Source organism: Peromyscus leucopus, chromosome 5, assembly GCF_004664715.2.
Source record: "Peromyscus leucopus breed LL Stock chromosome 5, UCI_PerLeu_2.1, whole genome shotgun sequence".
Classification (NCBI taxonomy): Eukaryota; Metazoa; Chordata; class Mammalia; order Rodentia; family Cricetidae; genus Peromyscus; species Peromyscus leucopus.
The window spans coordinates 139,844,835-139,866,803 of NC_051067.1; the positions used below are offsets into that span (position 1 = coordinate 139,844,835).

The 21,969-nt window shown below is 41.5% G+C and overlaps 1 protein-coding gene across 1 annotated transcript in view; it reads right to left on the bottom strand.

Annotated features, from left to right (window-relative positions):
* Cpa6 (carboxypeptidase A6) overlaps window positions 1-21,178 on the bottom strand; it is a 186,927-nt gene extending 165,749 nt beyond the window's left edge. The window contains exons 1-2 of the mRNA XM_037206486.1: window positions 21,114-21,178; window positions 20,807-20,882 (exon numbers count right to left, since the gene is read on the bottom strand). Coding sequence (XP_037062381.1) covers window positions 20,807-20,882; window positions 21,114-21,178 — 141 coding nt within the window. The remainder of the gene's footprint in view (window positions 1-20,806; window positions 20,883-21,113) is intronic.
* Window positions 21,179-21,969: the final 791 nt, after the last annotated feature.

Consider the following 21,969-nt stretch of genomic DNA (forward strand, 5'->3'; position numbering starts at 1 on the left):
GTTTACTTTGTGTATTGAGACTGTTTTCAGGAAAGTGTGAATTTAAAATGCAGATTTCACTGTCTTAAAATGGGAACATTAGCTTCAATTACCTGAGTTAACTGCTCAGCTGACAATTTCTACAGCAGCGGTTCTCAACCTTCCTAGTGTTGCGACCCTTTAATACAATTCCCCATGTTGTGGTGACCCCCAACCATAAAATTATTTCGTTGCTACATCATCAATGTAATTTTGCTACTGCTATGAATTGTAATGTAAATATCTGATATGTGACTCCAAGGGAGTCTCGACCCACAGGTTGAGAACCATTGTTCTAGAGGAATGCTTGATGTCTATCAGGATATCAAAAGTTGTAGATCATAAAACCAACTTTAAATTTCCAACACAGGAAAACAAAACTTTGGCATTTTCTATTTAGCAAGTAGCACATGTTGCTCAATGTAAGGGTGATAAAATTTGTTGATGTGAGTTTTACTATAACATATTGTGTTAGACTTATTTGGAGGACAAATACATATTAAAATTTATCTCCTTGTTATAGTACCAAAAACAGACCCAGACTTCTTGCACTTATAAAAATAACTGATTTACATTTAAATCAAAACCTTTGCTTCTAAATAAATATATTTTTGTCCAGATGATGAGTGAGAAGAACTTTTCCAATTGTCAGCTCTTTCTAGCTGGAACCTATATGTCTGGGACCCTATATCGCCATAAAAGGGAAAAGGAAAGGAGAAGGTTATTGTAGTAATTCCTCTTTGGTTTTGCTTTATTGTTTCAGTTTCAGTTTCATACCTTTATATATTGAATTTTAGTCATCTTCCCCATGTCCCCTCAGCCCCTCTTAGTCACCAAGACTCCTCTTCCTGATAGGGGACCCTTTTACTCCTATACCTTCTTTGTGTATGTGATACACTGAGTTTAGTTAGGACTTCTTGCTTTAGGGTGGGTCAGAGGTTACTTTCTGGAGCAAGGCCAACTTATCCATGGTTCCAACATTGAAGGAAATGAGACACTCTCTTCTCTCCCCTAAGTGTTCATTTTAAAGGGGCATCTTATGGTAATCATTGTTATATTTAAAATTGTGTTTTTATAATTCACAGATCTGGTAGAAAACTGACTGAAAATAATTTGCAAAATTTTCATAACATTCCAAATTAACTTGTGATATTTTTAAAATATTTATTTTGTATTTTTAATTTTGTGTCTCTGTGTGGGTCTGTGTGTGGTTATGTACACGTGAGTATAGGTGCCCCCCAAAAAAGAAGCCATCAGATTTCCTGCATCTGTAAGCTTTTCAGATCTAAGACAGCCAACCTACAGTCCACCCCCATAACCTGCCTTGGTGGATTCTCACACTCAAGACTTGAGATGTGTCCTAATTCTTCCCTCACCTCCTACCAAGACCCAGACAGCTAGGACAGCTCCTCATCACTAGCTGCCAAAATGACTCAAACCAGTCAGTCCTAAACTGCTTAGCCTACCTCATCTGTTCCTTCCCACAGAAACTACAGTACAAGTGTTTCCTCAGTTTCTTCCTCTGCTTCAGGGAGAAGCCCAGGGACTTTAGGAATGTGGAGAAACGGTTCAGTCACATCTCAGCTTAACATAACTACAAAAAGCTAGATAAACATTTTCAAGAAAGGACACGAATACTTTTTTACATAAACACCCATGCTGGGATTAAAGTATGAACCAAATGAGTGTAAATTTGTGAACAAAGTCTAGTACTCTGTCACATGTTGTCAAAATACCACACTCTGTGGAGATCAGAAGGCTGCAGGGCATGCACACATATCCCTGCACATAGTAAAACCCTGAGCATTCCCTATAATTATTAAAAATGGAGACCACCACTATGGCAGATCTTCTGAAAAATAACTTAGAGGTGAGTACAAGTCCTCCTGTGGGATATGAGGTGTTTCCATGGCACCATTATAAACACTGTATAAATAATGTGCAGAGGATTAGCTGTGTTGGCTCATGAAACAAGCTTACATGTCCAATAGGGCTAATTCCTCATTTTAGTTCAACTTGTAATAACCACAAATACCAACCTACATATATCTTTGAAATACTTGTTCTTGTTATTAATAGATTCTTAACATATTTTTCTTGAGACAGGGTCCTGCAGTTTCTTTTGTACTCACAGAGATCCACCCACCTCTTCCTCCTGATTGCTAGGATTAAATGCCTGCACCACCATGCCTGGCTTAAATATATGCTTTTAAGTAAAATAAATAATATTTTATACATCTTTATCTGCCTTGTTTCCCCAAAAGTGACCAGATGATACTGTAGGAAGTTCAAATGCACTGTTTAGACTCTTTGGTGGTGACAAAACTGTTGAGATCAAATGCTTATTGAAATACCTGTCACGTAGAATTATTTTGGCAAGCTTACAGTGAGTGATATGACCCATATTTTAAAATAGTTTTACACCAAGGTTAAAAATTAAACATTATTTTTGGTGATATATGGAAATTATTTAGTTTGTGGGCCCATGAAAACAGAAGTCATCTAATGCATAAAACATCCCCAAGAACTAGAAAAGGAACTGTTTCATCCATGTTGTCTCTGAGTTAGGCAACTTGATTGTACAATGAGTTGGCAAAGGTGTTAAAAAAACAGGAACTCTTTAAAACATTTCTGGTTGGAGTGTGAACAAAGTCCCTATGCAAGGCAAATTGAAAAGTATCTAAAAATTAAAGTAAACAAACTCTTTGCAACATAAATTCTATTTTAAGAACTGAGTCTACTTGTATATATATGATTGACTTTTTATATGGTTGTTCTAATTAAAGATGTGTTAGCATGTCCATAAACTAGAAGACTATACAGCTACTAAAAAAGAATAAGGAAGCCTTTTATGTCTTGCTGTGCATACCAAGATATCCTAAGTGAAGGAAGCAAGCAGTATAATTTTCATAAATTATTTAGTATAATTTATGAAAAAAAGAAGAGAAATCTATACCTACATAGATGCATATAAATATATAGATATAATAGTTTGCATAATTAGACACAATATGAAGGTATTTTATAAGTTCATGTTGAAATACATGTTTGTATTTATATATCTATTTACCTTCTTGGATTTATGTAAAATATCCTATAAGAAGCTATGAACTTGAGTTGCCTGTGGGTAGAATTAGGTGACCAGAGAGATGGGAAACAGAACTGATTTTTAAAAAATTACACCTCATTTAAAGTTTTTTATTTTGAGCATTAGCAATGCATCATTACCTGCTAAAAAGTAATCTTACTTTTTGTAAGCCCCTTGGAGCCTCTGCATGTTATAACAAAAAGGAATTATGCTTTGGAGACAAGCCCTATTTGTTGGTAGTAACAGCATAAGGTTTGTTTCTTTTAAAGTACAAACAAAAGCAGGTGTCTACTCAGTCCTTATTTCTGTGCCGTGTTTAGTCAAATTCTGCATGAAGACTTGGCCTATGACAGCTCATTGCCAGATCTTAGAGAAATAGAAATAAAAACAAACTTGTAGTACTCCCTCTATGCTGACTAATTGCTCAATGTAGCGGGAATTGGAATGAGATGAGTTAGCTCCTCAACCAATTGTTAGGCAATTATACAGCCCAATTCAATTTCAAGAGTAATGGCGTCCTAGTTAGGGTTATCATGGCTGGGATTAAATACTATGACCAAAGCAACTTGAGGAGGAAAGGGTTGATTTGGCTTAGGTTTCCGCATCACAGTTCATCATCAAGGGAAGTCAGGACAGGAACTCAAACAGGGTCTGAACCTGGAGTCAGGGGTGTAGGCCACGGAGGAGTGCTGCTTACTGGCTTGCCCCCTCTGGCTTACTCAGTTTGCTTTCTGGTAGAACCTAGGGTGACCAGGGCAGGAATACCACCACCCACAATAGGCTCCCCCATCAATCACCAATTAAGAAAACGCCCCACAGGCTTGTCTACAGCCATATATTATGGAAGCATTTTCTTAACTAAGGTTTCCTCCTCTCAGATGCCTTTAACTTGTGCGGGGTCTCCCTTTCCCTTGTGGTCTGCTGGCCACCAGGCTACAAGGACAAAGGGAGCAGAGGCAGCATGCAGGGCTTTGTAAGGTCTGTGAGTAAGATGGAAATAGCTTTCTGGGAGACAATTTCAGTGTTACAGCTCAGCTTTATTCCAGAGTAAGGGAGGTATATAGGATGAAGACAGCAGCTGGGCCATCACCTAATTTGCATTTGGCAGTACAGTTCTACCATAGAGCTGGGAGCATAAAACTTAAATATCACATGGGCAGCCCAGGAAAAGCATCTCCAGGGATCGGTGTCAAAGGTCATGCTTGAGATAAGTCAGGCATCCAGGCTTAGGGACAGCTTTCAAGTAAGTCTAGACCTCTGAACCTAGAGACACTGTCCAGGTAGGGAGGAAGCCCTGATGGAAAGCGAGTCCTCCATTTTGCACGGAGCTCAGAGAGCTGTCCAGACATGGTGGACTGCAACCTTAACTGCATGGTATGCCAACAAGCTTGTGTCAAGGTGACATAAAACTCTTCAGTACAGATAGCGAGTCATGTTCCCTAATAGAAAACGACAGAAAGCCCATCAAAAAAACAAAAACAAAAACAAAACAAAACAAAAACACCACTTGTTATTTCTCTGCCTGCCTGGGAACTGTGTGAACTACAGGAGCTAACATTTTTACAAAGAAGTTGAAATCCCTTGATAGGCAAGAGTCAGATAAGTAAATTTTTATAATCTTGAGTTTTGTTTATCTTCCTTAGAGAAGAGAATCCCTGAAGCCAATGAATTTCTCATAATAATCAAGAGATTAAGTGTGACAAATTGATTTGTAGATGGCCAAAGTGGCAGGATTAAGTTCCTATTTTTGAGGTTTGATCTGGGTTTTGTCTATTATATCCTTAGAATGCTTTTAGTGAGAAGGACCATTCTGTGTATATGAACTGTTCCACACGGTATGTGAACACAATTCTTGGAATATTTCTGATTTCACTTTCATCTTTCAATCATGTACAGTTTCCCAGGAGAGATCAGAACAGTGGTTTTCCCAGACTGTTTTAATTTTCATAATTAAATTTTTTTCTTTGATGAGAAAATTTAGAAATTCATTTAACTTTTTGTTAAATTGCAAACATATTTCTTCTTTTGAGAGTCCTGTCCTTTATTACACACAATTTTGGATTGTGGTTGTCTAAAAGGAAGAAATGATTTACACTAATAACATAAATACTAAACACTTGGCAGGCCCTGAAGCATGTCCATGAATTTTTATTTAAAATGAAGTGAAATCATTTTAGACTCATTGAAGAGTCTTGAAAGTGCCCAGATCTGTAGTCCTCATGATAGCCTGGGTCTGTGGTACTCATCTGCTGTGAGAATTTCCTTCATACTCTTCCTTTGAAAATAACCAAGGGGCTACTTGGACCACTCTGGGCCACGTTATCCCTAGAGCTCCTGGGGGTTAAACTGAGCTGGTGATGCTATGATTGTTTGGTTTTGTTCCACTTTTGTGGACAGATTCTCTTTGTAAGTCTGCCTCTGTGTCTCTTCCTGTCTCGGCACCCTAGTTACCCTGGACCCTAGTTAAACCTGTGGGTACCCTTAACATGTTTCATCCTGATAACAAAAGAACACATCACCCAACTTTCAAACATGCACAGCTGTGTCTAGGAGATATGACAGGTAGAATTACTATACGGAAGGAGTGTGTGCACAGGCATTTTGCTAAGAAAGGGGAAATGACACTGAGAAAAATGTCAATGGTCAGCTTCAGACTATATTGGCTGGCAATGGAGGCTGTGCGGGGTGAGTGGAGGTGAAGAGAGCTGCTGTTTACTAGCCTTGGGTTGTTCTAGTCCAGCTGGTGTGCTGTTCCTTAGTACTCCGGTGTGAATGAGAACACGTGCTTCTATTTAAGGAATTCCCGTTCTGAGAACAGACTGAACAGGAGAATAACAAGTTTCTTCACTGGACAGAGAGGGACAGACACACCTACTTCTGGAAATCAATTGAACACAGCTTCCCGAAGAGTCAGTCACAGGACCTTCTGATAGGTGGGTGATGAAGGGCCTCGCCCTCACCTTCTTCAGCCTCTGATGTCTGCACAAATACTTTCCTCCAGTGACATTAGCCCTGTCACTCCACTTGACGTTGGACTCCCTGATGCCCAGCCTTCTTCCCTACTTGACTTCCCTTTAGCACGGTGAACTGGGTCCCCCACAGCCTTTTATTTGTCTTATCCCAGTAAGAGTGTGTCCCAAGGTCACTGCCATTCTCTTTACTTCCGTAGCTCCCAGCATCCAGAACAGCATTTGAAACAGTGGTCACTTCATAAACATTTGTGGACTATATTGTTATATATGTGTAAAAGAGTTTAGAGATTAGAAAAGATATGATGTATTTGGAGAATAGAGAATAATCACATTATGTTTATTTTGAATATTCATAAGGAATAAATTTGGAATAAATATGTGGGATTTTACCAATCTACCCCTATGTTAATGATAGTGAGCCCCCCTTGAGTTCCTTGTTCAAAGGTTCAGTTTTCATTCGTTGCTATATCATCAAACAGTATGTGGGACCCTCATAATGGACAAAATAAGGTATTCTGTTAAGGTCTGCTGAAAGAAGGAGAATTTTTATGTCAGCTCTTTAAATTTTTTTTTTTAAATTTTAAATTATGGGTTCGAGTGTGTCTGTGCATGTGACTGCAGTACCTGTAGGAGCCAGTAGAGGGCATTGAATTCCCCAGGAGCTAAAGTTACAGGTAGTACTGAACATTGATGTAGGTGCTAGAAACTAAACTTGGGTCTTCAACAAGAGCAGTACATGCTCTTAGCCATGGGCTTTTAGCCACCGAGTCACCTCTTCTGCCCGGACCATTTTTTTTTTTCAACTGTGGTCATCCAAAGCTTCTAGGACTGTTTATGGAACCATAGACTCAGAGCTGCTTGTTGGAGCAGTGAGGCTGATTTTAGAGGAGTTGTTTTTCTGTGTTAGGGCAACATGGGCTCTGGCAACAAACGGACCAGAATGTATACTGGTTCAAAGTAAGTAATTTCCCTCATTTTGAGGGCAATTGATCTTTGCTGTGGGTGATTTTCCACTATGTGGTTTGAGAAGAGACCCATTCACTTTAAAGCTCCAATATACCTTAAGGCATTATATCATTGCACAGCCAGTGCACAGGGAAGAGAATGAGGAGGCCACATGGGGTCAATCTGAGATCTGGTCATCCCTTCTACATTATCTTCATGAGATAAAATACATACACACAATTGCCCCAGCACACAAGGAGGCTGTTCTAAAATATGAGCCCAGAGAAATCTGATTTTGGGTGCCTTTTCAGTGTTCTTTTAATCGTTATGTATCTGCTGGAGAGACCATCCAGAGTCCCTTCAATTCACACCATCTTTTCCAGTATGCCCAGATGTGCCCCTTTGCTCTGAGAGTCACTAACTCAGAGCAGGTTCTGTCTTTTGGACCTTCCCCACATGTCAACTGAAAAGCTTCCAGCTCTGACAGCACAGAACCACCCCCAGCTGGCCTCAGGACACTGCACTCCAGGAGGCAGGCACTGTGTGTCCTCCATTCTCCTCTGCCTTCTCTAGGAAGTCTTCTTCATGCCAAGCTGAGGTGGATGCTGGTGAGTGTGCTTCAGGAGGCCTGCAGCTTTTCCAAGCCTGTTTCTCATTCTGATTCTGTTTCCAGATGAAGTCGTTGGCAGTGGTATAAGATTTTAATGTGGCTACATTATATTTTTTATCAACTTTGATTGATATTTTAGGCATATCTAATTTTCTCCCATTAAGTTTCACTACCTATGCTTGTCAAGTTCTTTTCTAGAGAGAATCTTCCTCTCTGCTGTTTTTCTTCCTAGGCCCCACACTGCCCTTCTGGAACTCAGTAGAAGCCACTCTAGGGTCATCTGAAACAGGAGGCTGGGGAAGGGGAAGAGTGCCGCTCACTTTGCAAACCTGAGCACTACAAACGGGCCTCCCCTCTCGAACGCTTTCAGTCTTGTTTCTTACATTAGAGTCTAGACTCCGTCTGACCACGTTGCCCCTGCAGATCTCTGATTCCCTTTACTCATCTTCTAAACTGAGCTCAGCTCTTCTTCAATGTCTCATTTTCCGTATTATTTGTAAGGATACTAAAAAACAGTATGTTAGCTGGGTGGTGGTGGTGCACGCCTTTAATCCCAGCACTTGGGAGGCAGAGGAAGGCAGATGTCTCTGAGTTACAGGCCAGCCTGATTTACAGAGTGAGTTCCAGGACAGCCAAGACTACACAGAGAAACCCTGTTTCAAAACACCAAAACCAAAACCAACCAAACAAAAAGCAATAAGTCTACAATGCAAAAGAAAATTATTTCTTGGTCATGTAAGATAAGCATGGGCTTTCTTGTGAACTTTCCCCTGTATACACAGATCCAAGGAATTACAACGTCAGGATTCCCTATTCCCTTGGCCTCTGCTTTTCCTGTCATTCAGACAGCAGGAGGTATGGAGGGAGAACCGCCATTCTCTAAGGTTTCGGTTCAGAAGTGATCATGTCTCTTTGTGGATATGTCCTGTTGGCTCTGCTTAGTTATAAAGCAACTAACTAGACACCAGGGAGACTATAAAATACAGTGATGGAGAAGGAGAGAGAACAGAATGGGTTGAGTCCCTAACAGTCTACCACATAAACGGAGATCCCTATAGCAGTTCCTGGGAGCCTGGACCCCTCTCCCCACAAGAGATGGATGACTTGTATATATATTCACTCACTACACTCACATCTCACATTTCACTTCATCATTGACTTTCCCCCAATATTTGCTAGTATGACTTTATAATTTTCCTCTTACTGCTATATTAAAGTTTGCGAAAATTTTGATTATAACCTCTTCCAGCAACTGCTCATGTATACTACCTTCTAGCTTGAGAGCACTGTTCAAAGATTTGATGAAGAAAAGGTCACTGGTCAGAGAATTAACTTTCAAGGCTTAAATTTTTACATTCCCTGTTGTGATTAGGTCCACTTATGATTCTGTTGCATAAACTGTATTTATGCAAATTTTTAAGAAATAAATTATGTCAGGTGATACCTAAGTCTTATGAATGTCAATATTTACCATTTATCTTGGCCACTTTAATCAACTATTCACTTGACTAATGAGGGCTCTGATGGTCCTAAAGGAAATTGGGATGATTCTGAGAGATTTTGCCACTCCAAAATCAGTTGTGTGCTTTCTTCATAGCTTGTAAATGTCTCTCCCAATGTTTGCCAAATATTTATATGAACCAGTGAGCTCTATGGTGTATAGAATTGCTATTAGATTTAAGTGCAAATTTTATGCCCATCACCACCCTTCTTTTCCCAGTTTCTGAGTATATCCTAAGCTATTTACACATTCACCTTAGAAACACAGCTCTCATGCTTGCGTCAATCATTTAGCTATATCAAGATGATACATACTTAAGTAGATTCATCCTATTGTTAACCAAGGAAGAATTTAAAGGACTTTGAGACTTGCTGAAAGTGTCAGGAGAAATGGCTAAGGGCTCAGGGCCACACCGCTGGTAGACGGTGTTGTTAATGAAGCCATGTCTGTGGCAATCCCTGGCTCCCTCCTGTCAGAAATCCTGCCTCAGCCTATGTGGATTTCTCAGTCATCTTTCCTGCTCTCAGCTGGCCATCTGATAAATATTTCACAGCAAACTTTTTCTTAAATCATGTTCAAAGGAACCCCTGAAGTGGGAAACATCTTCTGCAGAATGGAAAACAGAGCAGCTACTCCATTTACATCTATAAACTGAGACAGTACTGGCAGTAGCTCTTTATAGTATGTGGGTTATATGAGATAATGTGTACTGGACAAATGGCACTGTGCTAATCACATAGTGAGTATGAATAGTGAAATCCCTTATTTTTCCTTTTCTGGTGGGGAGAGAGATGGGTAAGGGCCTCCCTCATGCTATATCACAACATGACAGAGAGACAGAAAGATCATCGGGGACCCATGAAAGAGAACAGAACAGCCCAGCTTCATAATAGTCTGCTCCTATAGCCAACTAGTCAATCATGAAAACTGCAGAAATCTTGCTTAACAACTTAAGTGTATATTAAAGGACCCATTACCTTTCCGTGTTCTTTCTCTGGGGACCATATTTCAACATAAATTTAAGAGGGGATAATCATATTTAAATCACGAAATAATTTTATATTGAAATTTCTTATAAAGTCAACAGCATAGTGTCTTAATCAGAATTTCTATTGCTGTGATAAAACACCATGACCAAAAGCAATTTGGGAAGGAAAGAGTTCACCCCACATCAAAGACCATGAACTCAAGCAGAAGCCAGGGGGAACATTATTTTTCTGGCTTTCTTCTCATGGCTTGCTTAGCCTGATTTCTTATATAACACATGACCATCTCCTAAGGATAGCAGCCCCTCCACACATCTGGGATGGACTCACCCAGATCAATCACCAATCAAGAAAATGCACCACAGACTTGCCTACAGGCCAATCTTCTGGAGGCATTTTCTCAATTAAGATTTTCTCTTCCTGTAATCCAAGCACTTGGGAGGTAGAGGTAGCTGTATCTCTCTGAGTCTGAGGCCAGCCTGATCACCACAGAGAGATCCTGCAAAAGATTCCTTCTCAGATATGTCCAGGTTGTATCACGTTGACACAAAACTAATGGGTACACATGCACATGGTGTCCGAGTTCTGATTACACTTCAGTGAATTTTGTTTCTCAATACAATTTGTTGATCTAATGAATGACTATCTATCCCAAGCCAAGCTCTTGATACAGTAACTGAATTTTATTTCTAGAAGAGGCAGTAATATTGAAGAAGGGAAGAAGGTTATAGATCATATCTTACTCTCCCCCTGTTTATTCTACTTATTCCTTTTCCAAAGACTCAAGACTTATTCTGTTCATCATCAAAAGGTTGCAACTATCATTGAAAAGTTTAGTCTGGTTCCATACACAGAGGCACCTTCTTCCTGTGCATCCAATGTTTTCTCTCTCATGGGGAAAATAAATTAAAATTTGTGGTGTATCATCTTAGTTCCTCAGAATCCCTGCACTAGGTCAATACATTTTTGTTGATTGGTTATGCTACATGTTCTGTACTGTCTCCTTTCATTTTTCATAATAATATGATGCTTATTCTTAGTCCAGATCACAGTCAACTTCAAAATGTGCACAAACTGTGAGGGAATAGGTGGAACAGTGATGATCAGATAACCTAAAAATAAATGTAATTATAAAAAAAATCTTAGAAATGTTTGTGGTACCATGGGAATTTAATCCCTCTACTTTTATACAACTAAAAATAAATAAATAGATAAGTGGTAGAAAACAGGAAACTCCTTTAATAAAGCAAAGTCTTTGTGGTTGTAGATGATGAATATGTAAAATCTGCTTTGAAATTTTTAGAGCACAAAACCACTACATATGTATCCCTAATAGCTATTTTAGGTTCTAAGGAATGAGTTTGCTAATCAAGTGTGTCAAAGAATGAAACAGGTAAGATATTTTTGATTATACAAAACCACAAATTGACTTCAAGGCAGAACACCTGAGCTCTGATCTTCAAATTCAAATGCTCCAATAATCAACATTATTGTGCTCACTGTTAGTCAACACCCAAAGGCAAGAATGTCGAAGTTAAGAATCTAATGGCAGATTGCAGATCTCACAGGTGTCTTTCTCAAGAAACTTCTTACAAGCTGTTGCAGAAACCTTACTTCCTCTATAAACTTTCCTTGGTAATTGAAGAAATGAACAACACTCTGTACCTCATAACCTTGCCCATCACACTATACCACTGAATCCATTACGTCATCATTAGGAACTCATTCTTATCTGCACCTATATTTTTAGGTTTTAAAATCATGGCGATAACATGTTCAGTCACCTATCTGCTCTTGATAAGAATCCAAGTTTGAGTTGTTGGTATTATAATTCCAGGCAAGTAGAAGGGTGAATGAATTAACTTGTTTATGCATTTAAGGAATACTTGTTGAGTGCCTACTATGGTCAGGTGCTGGTGCAATAAGGTGAATAAGAGGTTGATCCTACCAAAGAAGAATGAAACACAGTTCATTATTTTTGGAGATTTTCAGTTTGATAAGAGAAATGAAGAAATGGAGGGCCAGAGAAAGTAGGTAACGTAATGATTCTCCTGTAACTAGGTCATGGAAGAGTCAGGATACAAGCATTTCTGTGGGAGGTCACAAAGCTAACTGCTTTCCTCTTTTTCTCTATATAGGACATCAAATGGTCAAATGTAGAGAGAGGCCATTTCTTTAGCCACTGTTACTTGTTCCGAATGCTTGTGCTTTGATGTTAGCCATTAGTGTCATGGTCCACTTCTCCAACGGAGGTCCTAGGGTTCACACCCTACTGCTCTCTAGCCAACACTAACATCTAAAGCCAACCAAGGCAAACATGGAAAATGACTTCACATTTATCCAGTAAGAAATGCAGGACTTAAGTCAAGTCTTTGTGGCCATGGCTGATTTATGTACAAAGCCTTCTCTAACTTCATGGGTCTAAGAAACGGCACCAACATAGTCTTTACACTTGATAGAAAACCTCAGTTACAGAAAGCATAACTATATTTTGAAAAGGAATTTCATCTAGTCATGCATTATTGATCACATGTTAAAGTCTACAAAAAGGTATTGTTGAGAGGTTCACAATTAACAAAAAACAAAAAATTCTCTCCAATCCATTTATAGGTGAAAATTTAAGAATAACTATAACTGGTGTCCTATAATGACCAACAAAAAATATGTATAGCTTGAAAGGTGGGTCTAGAAACAGTAAAGATATTTTCTGATTTATACCTGGGCTGTGTTTCTGGAGACAAGATAGGTGTAAACGCCTTTTAGCATCATTTTTTTTTTTCTGCAGATGCCTCCCAATCTACCATATGCATTCCCAGAAACCTTATATTTCAGATCCATGAGATCTGATCAGTCTATTGGAGTGATTTCAGGGAAACCACAAAGTGATATGGATGCTAGGGTGCAGCTCTCCACAGAATCCAATGCCAGTCAAAGGATTTCAGGAGAACCTGGTGCTTTGGCTTCAGCCTCAAAGATAAGTGGTACTCACTGTGTGGGCAAAGAAGAGAGGAAAGAGGGTCAGCTTGAGAAATGCACATGGGTGAAAACTACCATAGTCCAGTAAGACTAGGTGATGACAGATGGTGAGACATACTAGCGAGGCAGGCAAGCATCATCCTGAAGAACTGCTGTGTCACACCAAAGGAACTATGAAACACACTGGCAGCCCCTTACCTTGATGATATGCTGAGTTTCCTGGAGTAGTTAACAAACGCTAATAGCTAAGGAGCATTTGAGCAAATGATTTGAAGTCTCATGCACTGGGTCAGATGTCAGCTTTTTTTTTTTTTTTTTTTTGGTTTTTCAAGACAGGGTTTCTCTGCATAGCTTTGTGCCTTTCCTGGAGCTCACTTGGTAGCCCAGGCTGGCCTTGAACTCACAGAGATCCGCCTGCCTCTGCCTCCCGAGTGCTGGGATTAAAGGCGTGCGCCACCACCGCCCGGCCCAGATGTCAGCTTTTTATAAAATGTTTTCCAGAGCCAAGCATCATGGTGCATGACTGCACTCTAAGATACTTGGGAATTTGAGGCAGGAGGATTATGCATGGGCTACACTGTGAGTTCAGAGCCAACTTGAAAAATTTAGTGAGACTGGATCTCAAAATAAAAATAAGACGTGTTAGGGATGTAGCTAGGAGGTAGAGTACTTGTCTACCATTCACTGGGCCTGGGTCAATCCAATCCTTAGTACCTCAAACAAAACAAAAAATCTCTATAGGGATTTCTGTTGTCATCCCTGGGGGACACTTAGACAGGGTCAAGTGGAGGCAACTTGTTCAGGTTTTCATTTCCACACAGTGGGGAGAACAAGCAGAAGAGTGTGTGACAGCAGCATGCAGGCTACCTGGATGAGATTGTGGTCTAACGAGGACCAGGGCCACGAGTGGGGAAGTGGTAAGGATAGACTTAAGCAGCTGCTCTCTTCCGTCTGGGATTTGGAGCTTGGAATGTGTGTGGGGTGGGAATGGATGGAGGAGGCCTGGAAAGAATGACCCCACATTCTTTCCCAGTCTGTGTTGACACCTTATAATCCTTTTATCAGGTGCTTCGGTCTTGGTTTTCACTCCTTAAATCTGAACTGACCCTGTTCTTTAGAAAGTAGACTGTGGCAGATGTGATGTCTTCACTTGGGTTTAGGGAAAATTACAAGCCCTTTCTCTCTCTTTCAGAGCCCTGTGACTCCACAATAAATCACCTTGGATTAGCCATATAGATAATGAGGCACATGGCCTACTTGTCCTTTTATTCCAGCCTTCAGACCACTAACTGCTTGGGAGGCCATGAGAGGTGAGGATTTGTTCTGCAAAGCCCTGCCAAGATCATCTTCTATGAGACCCCATTGGTTTGACCTCTCTAAATCTTCTGTCAAATACCTTAGAGAAGGCAGTTTCTGTTGTTCAACAAGACCATTTTAAAAACTAACCTAAAAAGGGGATTTTTAGCACGTCAAAACTACCAAGTCCTAAGTGGAAAGGAAATACGGTGCTGGTACCAGCCTGAGGTCATACCACCAACTGAGTTGTGTCACTTGTGGTCTCTAGGGCAACCATAATCACCATCATCATGATGTTGAGGAAAGGCTTCTGCAAGAATGCTTCCAGTGTACTCCCTTTCTTCACATGCTGTATTTTATCTCCCTGTGCTGGCACTGTTTGGTTTTGTAATTGATCACAGCAACAAGGAGGGAGAAAAATGTGAGCAATGCATCATGATCGTATGCCTGGCCCACCAACCTAGATTATGAGGGGCTTCCATGCCAGGGAAAACAGGGGTACTTTATAAAGCCTTTAATAGAAAAATGAGAAGACTGGGTTTTCTTACTTTCTACTGGAAGGTATCTTCAGCCAGAGCACCAGTTCGTGGCTATTTGAGGGTACAGTGTTGGATGCTTATTGCTGAGTTATCACAGATTTAGTGGTGTGGCTTTGTGGTTGTTCCATTGCTGTAGGTCTGGGCAAGAGTGAGACTGGAGTCTCTTCTCAGGGTGTTGCTGGGCTGAAATCTATGTGTCAGCTTGTGCTGTGGTCTCCTCTGGGGCACAGAGTGCTCTGTTCTTGCCAGTCATTGGTAAAATGTATTTCCTTTGTAGAAATGAGGTCCTGTGTTCCTTTTAGTATTACTAAAGAGGCTCTCAACAACTAGTAGCCGCCTGCAATTTCCTGCCACGTGGCCATGTCCAGCATTTGATTTCCTCCAGGCAGATGTGACCCTTTCTGATTTCCTCTCTCACATCAGGCGGAAATAAACATCCCACTTTGGGAAGGCTCAGCTGATAGGGTCAGAGTCACTTGAATACTCTCCCTATGATCAAATGATATGGGAATATAATTATACTTACAAAATTCCTTTATGGAAATGTATAGATTACTGTCTGTGGGTTACCTAGGAGGGGGTGTGTACACACCAAAACCAAGTATCCCTGGGAACATCCTGGAATCCTCTTTCCCACAGCAATGAGTAAAAGAATTTATGATTGTCTGGGCCTGGTGACACATGCATGTCCCCTAGCACTTAAGAGGCTGAGGCAGGGGGATTGCCTGTCAGAGGGCAGCCTGAACTATATGTAGAAAGACTGTGTTGGGGGGGGAGATGGGAAGAGAGGGAGAGGAGGAGGGGGAGGAGAAAGAGAGGAGTGGGGAGAGAAACTGTAACCACACAATCAGTTTCTAATATAACTGGGACTTCGTAGCTCCCATTGTATGAATTCCACAACCCATTTTCTTCCTTACAAGTTTTCCAGTTGATAAAACCATCTAGTTAGACATAAGATTTTATAAATTACAGGGGTTCCAAAGTTCCTGCAGCCCCACTGTATTAGAGTACATATATGTTCACTACAGCACAGATCTATAAAGGGGGTTGAGGGGGACCCACATTCTAGACAGCAACAGCAATCCCCAGGGATGGAGCTTTCCTCATGGTGAGTATAGCTTTCCAGGGTGGAATTTTTAAAATTCCTTCTTCTCTCATATATTCCATCCTGACGGCAGTTTCTGCTCCCTCCTCTCCTCCCAGCCCCTTCCCCCCAGATCCTCTGGTCTTCCATTTCCCTTCAGAAAAGGGGCAGGCCTCCCAGGGATGTCAACCTAACATGGTTGTTGCAATAAGTTGCAACATATTTCAAGTTGCAATAAGTCTAGGCACATCCCCTCATATTAAGGCTGGATGAGGCAACCCAGTAGGAGGAAAAGGGCTGCAAGAGCAGGCAAAAGAGTCAGAGACACCCCACTCCCCATGTTGGGAGTCCCACAAGAACACAAGCTCCACAACCACAACATATATGCAGAGGACCTAGGTCAGACCTGTACAGGGTCCCTGAGTGTTACTTCAGTCTCTGTGAGCCTCCAGAGTGTGATCTTGGTATGACTGTCAATGATATCTGACCACCAAACTGATACCTTTGAGCTTGTGCTCCAGTGTGAAAACACGTGATTGAGTCTTGGACAGAAAGGACAATTTCCTGTCCTGTCCCATCTTGTCTCTGATGAGGAATCTGGAAACAGAAACATTCGTTTTTTCCTTTAGTAGGGACATGCAGAGTGCATAACAGACACTCTGTGTCCTCACTTGAAGCTGCTTCTCTTCCTTCTCAACACAAAGAACTGGTGAGGGACTGCAGACAGAACAGTGTTTGGATTCTAATTTCGCTCACCTGCAAACTGTTCCTCTTCCATCATAGCTTGATTTAAGCCACGGCTATGGTCTTAATTAACAATTTAATTGGCTGGTGCTTTCTCAATCCAGTTCTCTGGGGGCACGGTTTTCTGTTTAACTTTCTTGTTTCAATTCTTCAGCAAAACTATAAAATTTAATTAGGAAAGCCAGCAGCTTTGTAACAGCAGCCCTATGTCTAATTAGTTATGTGTTGACCGTACGTTCTCAGATTCCACTCGATATTGTATGCACATTTTGCATTTGATCATGTTTCAGATAAGGCATTGTGAATTTACAGCTTAAGCATGTCAGTGAATCACTTTTCACTTTCCCTAAGAGGCTTGGTTATAGCCAGTGAATTCAGGAAAATTAACTTAGAGCTGTCACGTAGGAAAATGAGAGCCAAAGGGCAGGATGTGGGTGGTTACTGTACTATAAGTCTGTTTTCCATTGCTGTGGAATAAATCAACATCAGGTTAGATGTTTAAACAAAGCCCACTTATTATCTTCCAGTCCTTCGTATCAGTGGTCCAGGCACATCTGGCTGGATTCTCCTCAGGGTCTCAATGGGCTAAAATTAAAGTATCCAGGTGTGCACTCTCATCTGGGCCTCAGGGGCCTGTGATGTGTAGGACTGATGTCTCCATTTCATGGTTACCTGTCAGCTAGGGATCATTCTCATATCCCAGAGGCCACTATCATTGTCATTCCTAGTCACATGACTCCCAAGAATGGTTCCCAGCATAGCAGTTTGCGAACTGCTTTGAGATGACCAGGAACAATCCTCTGACCTCTTTCCTCTGTGAACAGCTGGAGAAAAACTCTTTGCTTCTAAAGGTTCCTCTGATTTGTGCAGACCTACCCCAGGTGGTCTCCATCCTGCCATATAATGTAACATCAACACGGGGATGACCATCCCACCCTGTTCACAGGAAAGGTATTCCACAGGGCAGGAGCAAAAGGGTACAGAGAGCGGGAGCCATTAGAATTCTGTCAACTCTAGCTTATTCTAGGAAAAAGGGACAACACTTCTCGTGGCAGCTCCTCCTTTTCTCCCAAGTTCACTGCACAGGTGCAAGGAATCAGTCTGCGGTGACCCTGATTCTGGCCTATGAACTCCACGGGGCAGAGGATGACAGAAAGGCGAACCTTCTTTCCCTGCAGACTGCTTTCTCTAGCTGGCCAGAATTTCTGCTCTCCAGCATTCGAGAGGATCACTTGGTGAATCAAGAATGCAAATTTTAAGATGACATCAAGGTAGGAGGGATGCTTCTAGTTAGAAAGTTATCAAAATTCAACACCTCAAACTCCCGTCCAGGAAGACTCCCTCACGTGAGAAAGGAAAGGAAGCAATGTGTAGAAGAGCAGTCGGACATGCTGTCTTTAGAAGGGCCTGTCTGCGTAGCTTTCCTGGGGCTGGCAGGGGGCTTAGATTTTTCAGAAGGCCCCTAGCACTGCCGCGGAGCAGAGGGACTCACTGTGTCTACACTGTTTATGCAAACAACACGGTTCATGCCAAATACCTGACTTTCTTCAGGGAACCTGGAATTTGGGTATGTGTTAGGAAGAGCATGGCGTAATCAGGTCCCCATAAGAATGATGAGTACTGAGCCTCTTGGCAGACACCACTGTAGATGTGTGGGAATTAGGCACGTTCAGTGTGATGCCACTAAGAAGATCCTTGGGAGCCTGTGCCTGGGTTTCCCTGGACTGGCTCGAGCACTGTTCCCCTCTGCTGACTCTGCGTTCTGTCTTTCCCCAGTGCGCATGGCAGCTGTGGAGGGGCCTTTCATGATGAGTCACATGAGGCCTTGTGCCAATCACTGAGTCCCTGACATCATTCCTCATTGCTGCTCTTCCCACCCTTCTTTCAACTGTCTTTTAAGTTCCCATAGCTCCAAGACATTTTCTCCATGGCTGACTACTTTCTTTAAGGATTAAATGAAAGGCATTTTTTTTTTTAAGAAAACTTTTTCTATAATGGTTGTGTACAAGTTTCCTCTGAGATTGAAGCATTCCATCCTGCAGGAAAAGGCTTGAAGCCAGAAGGTAAACTCCTCAAAATAACTCCAGGAAGCTCCAGAAACTGACTAGATTCACTAGGCCTCTCCCTCCAAGAGTAAGCAATAAATACCTCTGAAAGTTACTCTTAGATAAGCCAAGCTGCGAAGAAGACTTTGAGAGAAGACTGGCTGCCTAGAAGAAGCGGAACCCAGCCATGCTTCCTGGAAGAGGTTCAGACCAACTGAGGCACTTGGAAAGGACGCTCTCCAACCTGCTGAGCTGCTTGCAGGCTGTGCAGTGTGCTCCAGGTTCCCAGCCTTTTTATGAACTATTATTACCTGTGCTGGGGTGGGCTTGGTGATGCAGCTGCCTGTGAGTCATTTCTGTTCCTGTAAGTAACCTGTCCGCCACACTCTTGCAAGTAACCCCAATAAAACTAATTGGTTTACCAAGTTGGACTTTGGTGGTATCCATACTTTGGTCTGCCATGGGACCCCTATGTCTAGGGTAAGTCAGTACACATGTTGCATCTCCCCAGGAAAAGTCTTGCCACACAACAATTACCACTCATATAAATGTGCATAGTACATGTGTGGCCATCTGTGCCAGTGACCTTCTGAATGTTCAATATATTTTGCTTCCATTTGTGAAGCAATTGTATCTCTTTTGATAATGGATGGTCACTTACCATTATCAAAAGTGACAAAATGAAGAAAACCCCTTGTTTCAGTATTCAGTTCAGAATAGCTGCTCCCTCAAACAGTAGTCAAAGCCATTTCACTCTCCCTGTGCTGTATTTAAACAGGATGGTGGTGGAGAGGGAAAGGAATACTTGAATTTTCTTTGCTTCTCTGCAGTGCTAAGCTCCCTGGTGGGATGTTTGGGAAGTATCTGGTTATTATAGCTGAGAAGAACATTGTGAGGTAGACAGTCCTGGCCTACCACAGAGGGTGAGTGCCAGCACCACAAGGCAGGGGCAGGGCAGGGGAGCAAGTCTATCTGGGTTAAAAATAAACATGGTTCGCAGGAGGTAACAAGGTACCATTACTTGTGTTGGGGTCAGAAAAGAGGAGGAAGGAAAGAGATCAATGACCTCAGAGTTCCAATCAGAGTCCATTTGCAGATAAATGCAGTATTTATAAGGAAGACACCAAACAGAAGAACCAACCTGTAGGGAGAGATCCAAGGCCTGGTAATTACAAACCATCCACCTAGAAGTCACTGGTGGATTCTCTCCCACATCCTCTAACACCTTCATCACAGAGGATTGAACTTCCATCACCTAGAGAAAATATTACTGTCCCATGTTAAAGATGAATGAGGCCCCTCTGGCAATCTGCTTCGCCGTCTTTTAGAATGAAGCCCCACACACCACATGTTTCATGGACCAGTCTATTTCAGTCAGCGTGGGGGAGAATTAATAGCCACACTTCTCACCTGAAGTTTTTAGCTGAAGCTGACAATTGTAAACAGCAATAAAACGATGAGAGACTCTCACTCCAAATCCATACAACCCATCACAGAGTGAATGAGCAACACCTTCAGCCTTTGCTGAGAAAACCCTTGAAATACAGCAGTGTTCATGACTGAACGTCTAGTTTCAACTTCCCCAATTTACTTCCACTTAAAGGTTTAATCCAAAGAAGTAGGTGGGCATGTTTTAGGAAGATTTCAAAATGGAAAAGTGGAGTTCTGAAAACTGTCAATTAAATTCACAACCCCAAAGAAAACATTGACTACCACTTCTAGAATATTCCAGATGCTCACTGGGAATACAACAGTGAACAAAACCTCCCAAGAAGCATCCATTCTACCTGGCAGATGGATAGCCAGTGAACTAGTAAAAAATAGTGTGTTAGATAATTTATGCCTTGTCTGCATTCCACTCTCCTTTAAATGCTCTTCCATGCTGTCTCTTTACTTGCTTCCTCTGGCTAATTATTCTAATTATTCAACCCTAGTGAGCAAAACCAAGTCACAAAAACACAGGCCACAGGCTTGACCACAGGGCGTGTGCATGCTCCATTACCTGGAGTCGGTGGTATATGTTCTTCAATGCGAATGCTTCCTCTTCGGTTTTAGGAGTGAGTCTTATCACCTTATCACTACAAAAGAGAGAGGAAGGTCAGAGTTACTATTTAAGAGTAAAGACAGACATCAGTTTTCTTTCTTTTTCTTTTTGTTTCAAACAAAGAAGAGTTTATTTAGCACATTGCCAATGGTGTGCCAGGCATGAGGATAACAAGAAACGCCTGCTAGTCTTCTCTGCCTTAAAAAAAAACAACTTTTAAGAAACCTTGTGCTTTTAATAAAAGCAGTACAACTTTTCACTGAACCTTAAGTATTTAAGCCAATTGGTATTCTCTGATTGCGTCCAGTCTCTTTTCTCAGTCTGAATCATCTTTGGTATTTCATCAGGCTTGGAAGACAGAGACTTACATATTATATCATGCTTTTACCTTTTAGAATGGCCGTTTCCAAGATGAGGTAAGGCTAATGGGGAAGCATCAGCCCCCAGGGTGATGGTTTTTAGGTCTGTGCGCTCACCTCTAATCCTTTAGCTTTGCCATTTCCAATGATCTCATCACACCTTCTTCAGGTTCATGAATGAAAAGCCTTCTTGGCTTGCTGACAATCATCTAGGAAATTTTGAGCAGCCTTACTCTAATGCAGCTTTGTGCTTTGTTTTTTTCCAAAACCATAGCAAACAACCTCTCAGTATCAATGTCAGGAAATCCATATGAAGGAAAGCAGAGGGAAAAACTGTCAAGTCTGTATAAAGCAATGCTAAACGTAACCTTGGGAATTTAAGCATGAGCACATAGCTTTCCTCTCCGGCGCAGATGCCTCTGACCTTTGCTTTTCTGGATCCATCAGACCCTGGTCTCTCCCACCTGACCCAATACAAATCTTGGCAGCAATAGGCAGCTCAGCTGGGTGCTATGGCTTTTCTGATGGATGGATCACCTGACAGCTTGCTGAGAAATGGCTCCATCTGGGGCCCTGTCAGCTCCTCCAGCGTGCAGAGGAAGCAATCTGGAGCTGGTTTACAGCCACAAGGAGAGGTGTTTTTTTTTTTTTTTTTTTTTTTTTAAAGATGGATAATTCAACCTGGCAACTGGTTCTTCTTCCGAGAGTACAGGGTATAAAAAGCCCAGCGCCCCTGGGATTATTTAACTCTGGAAATGGTAG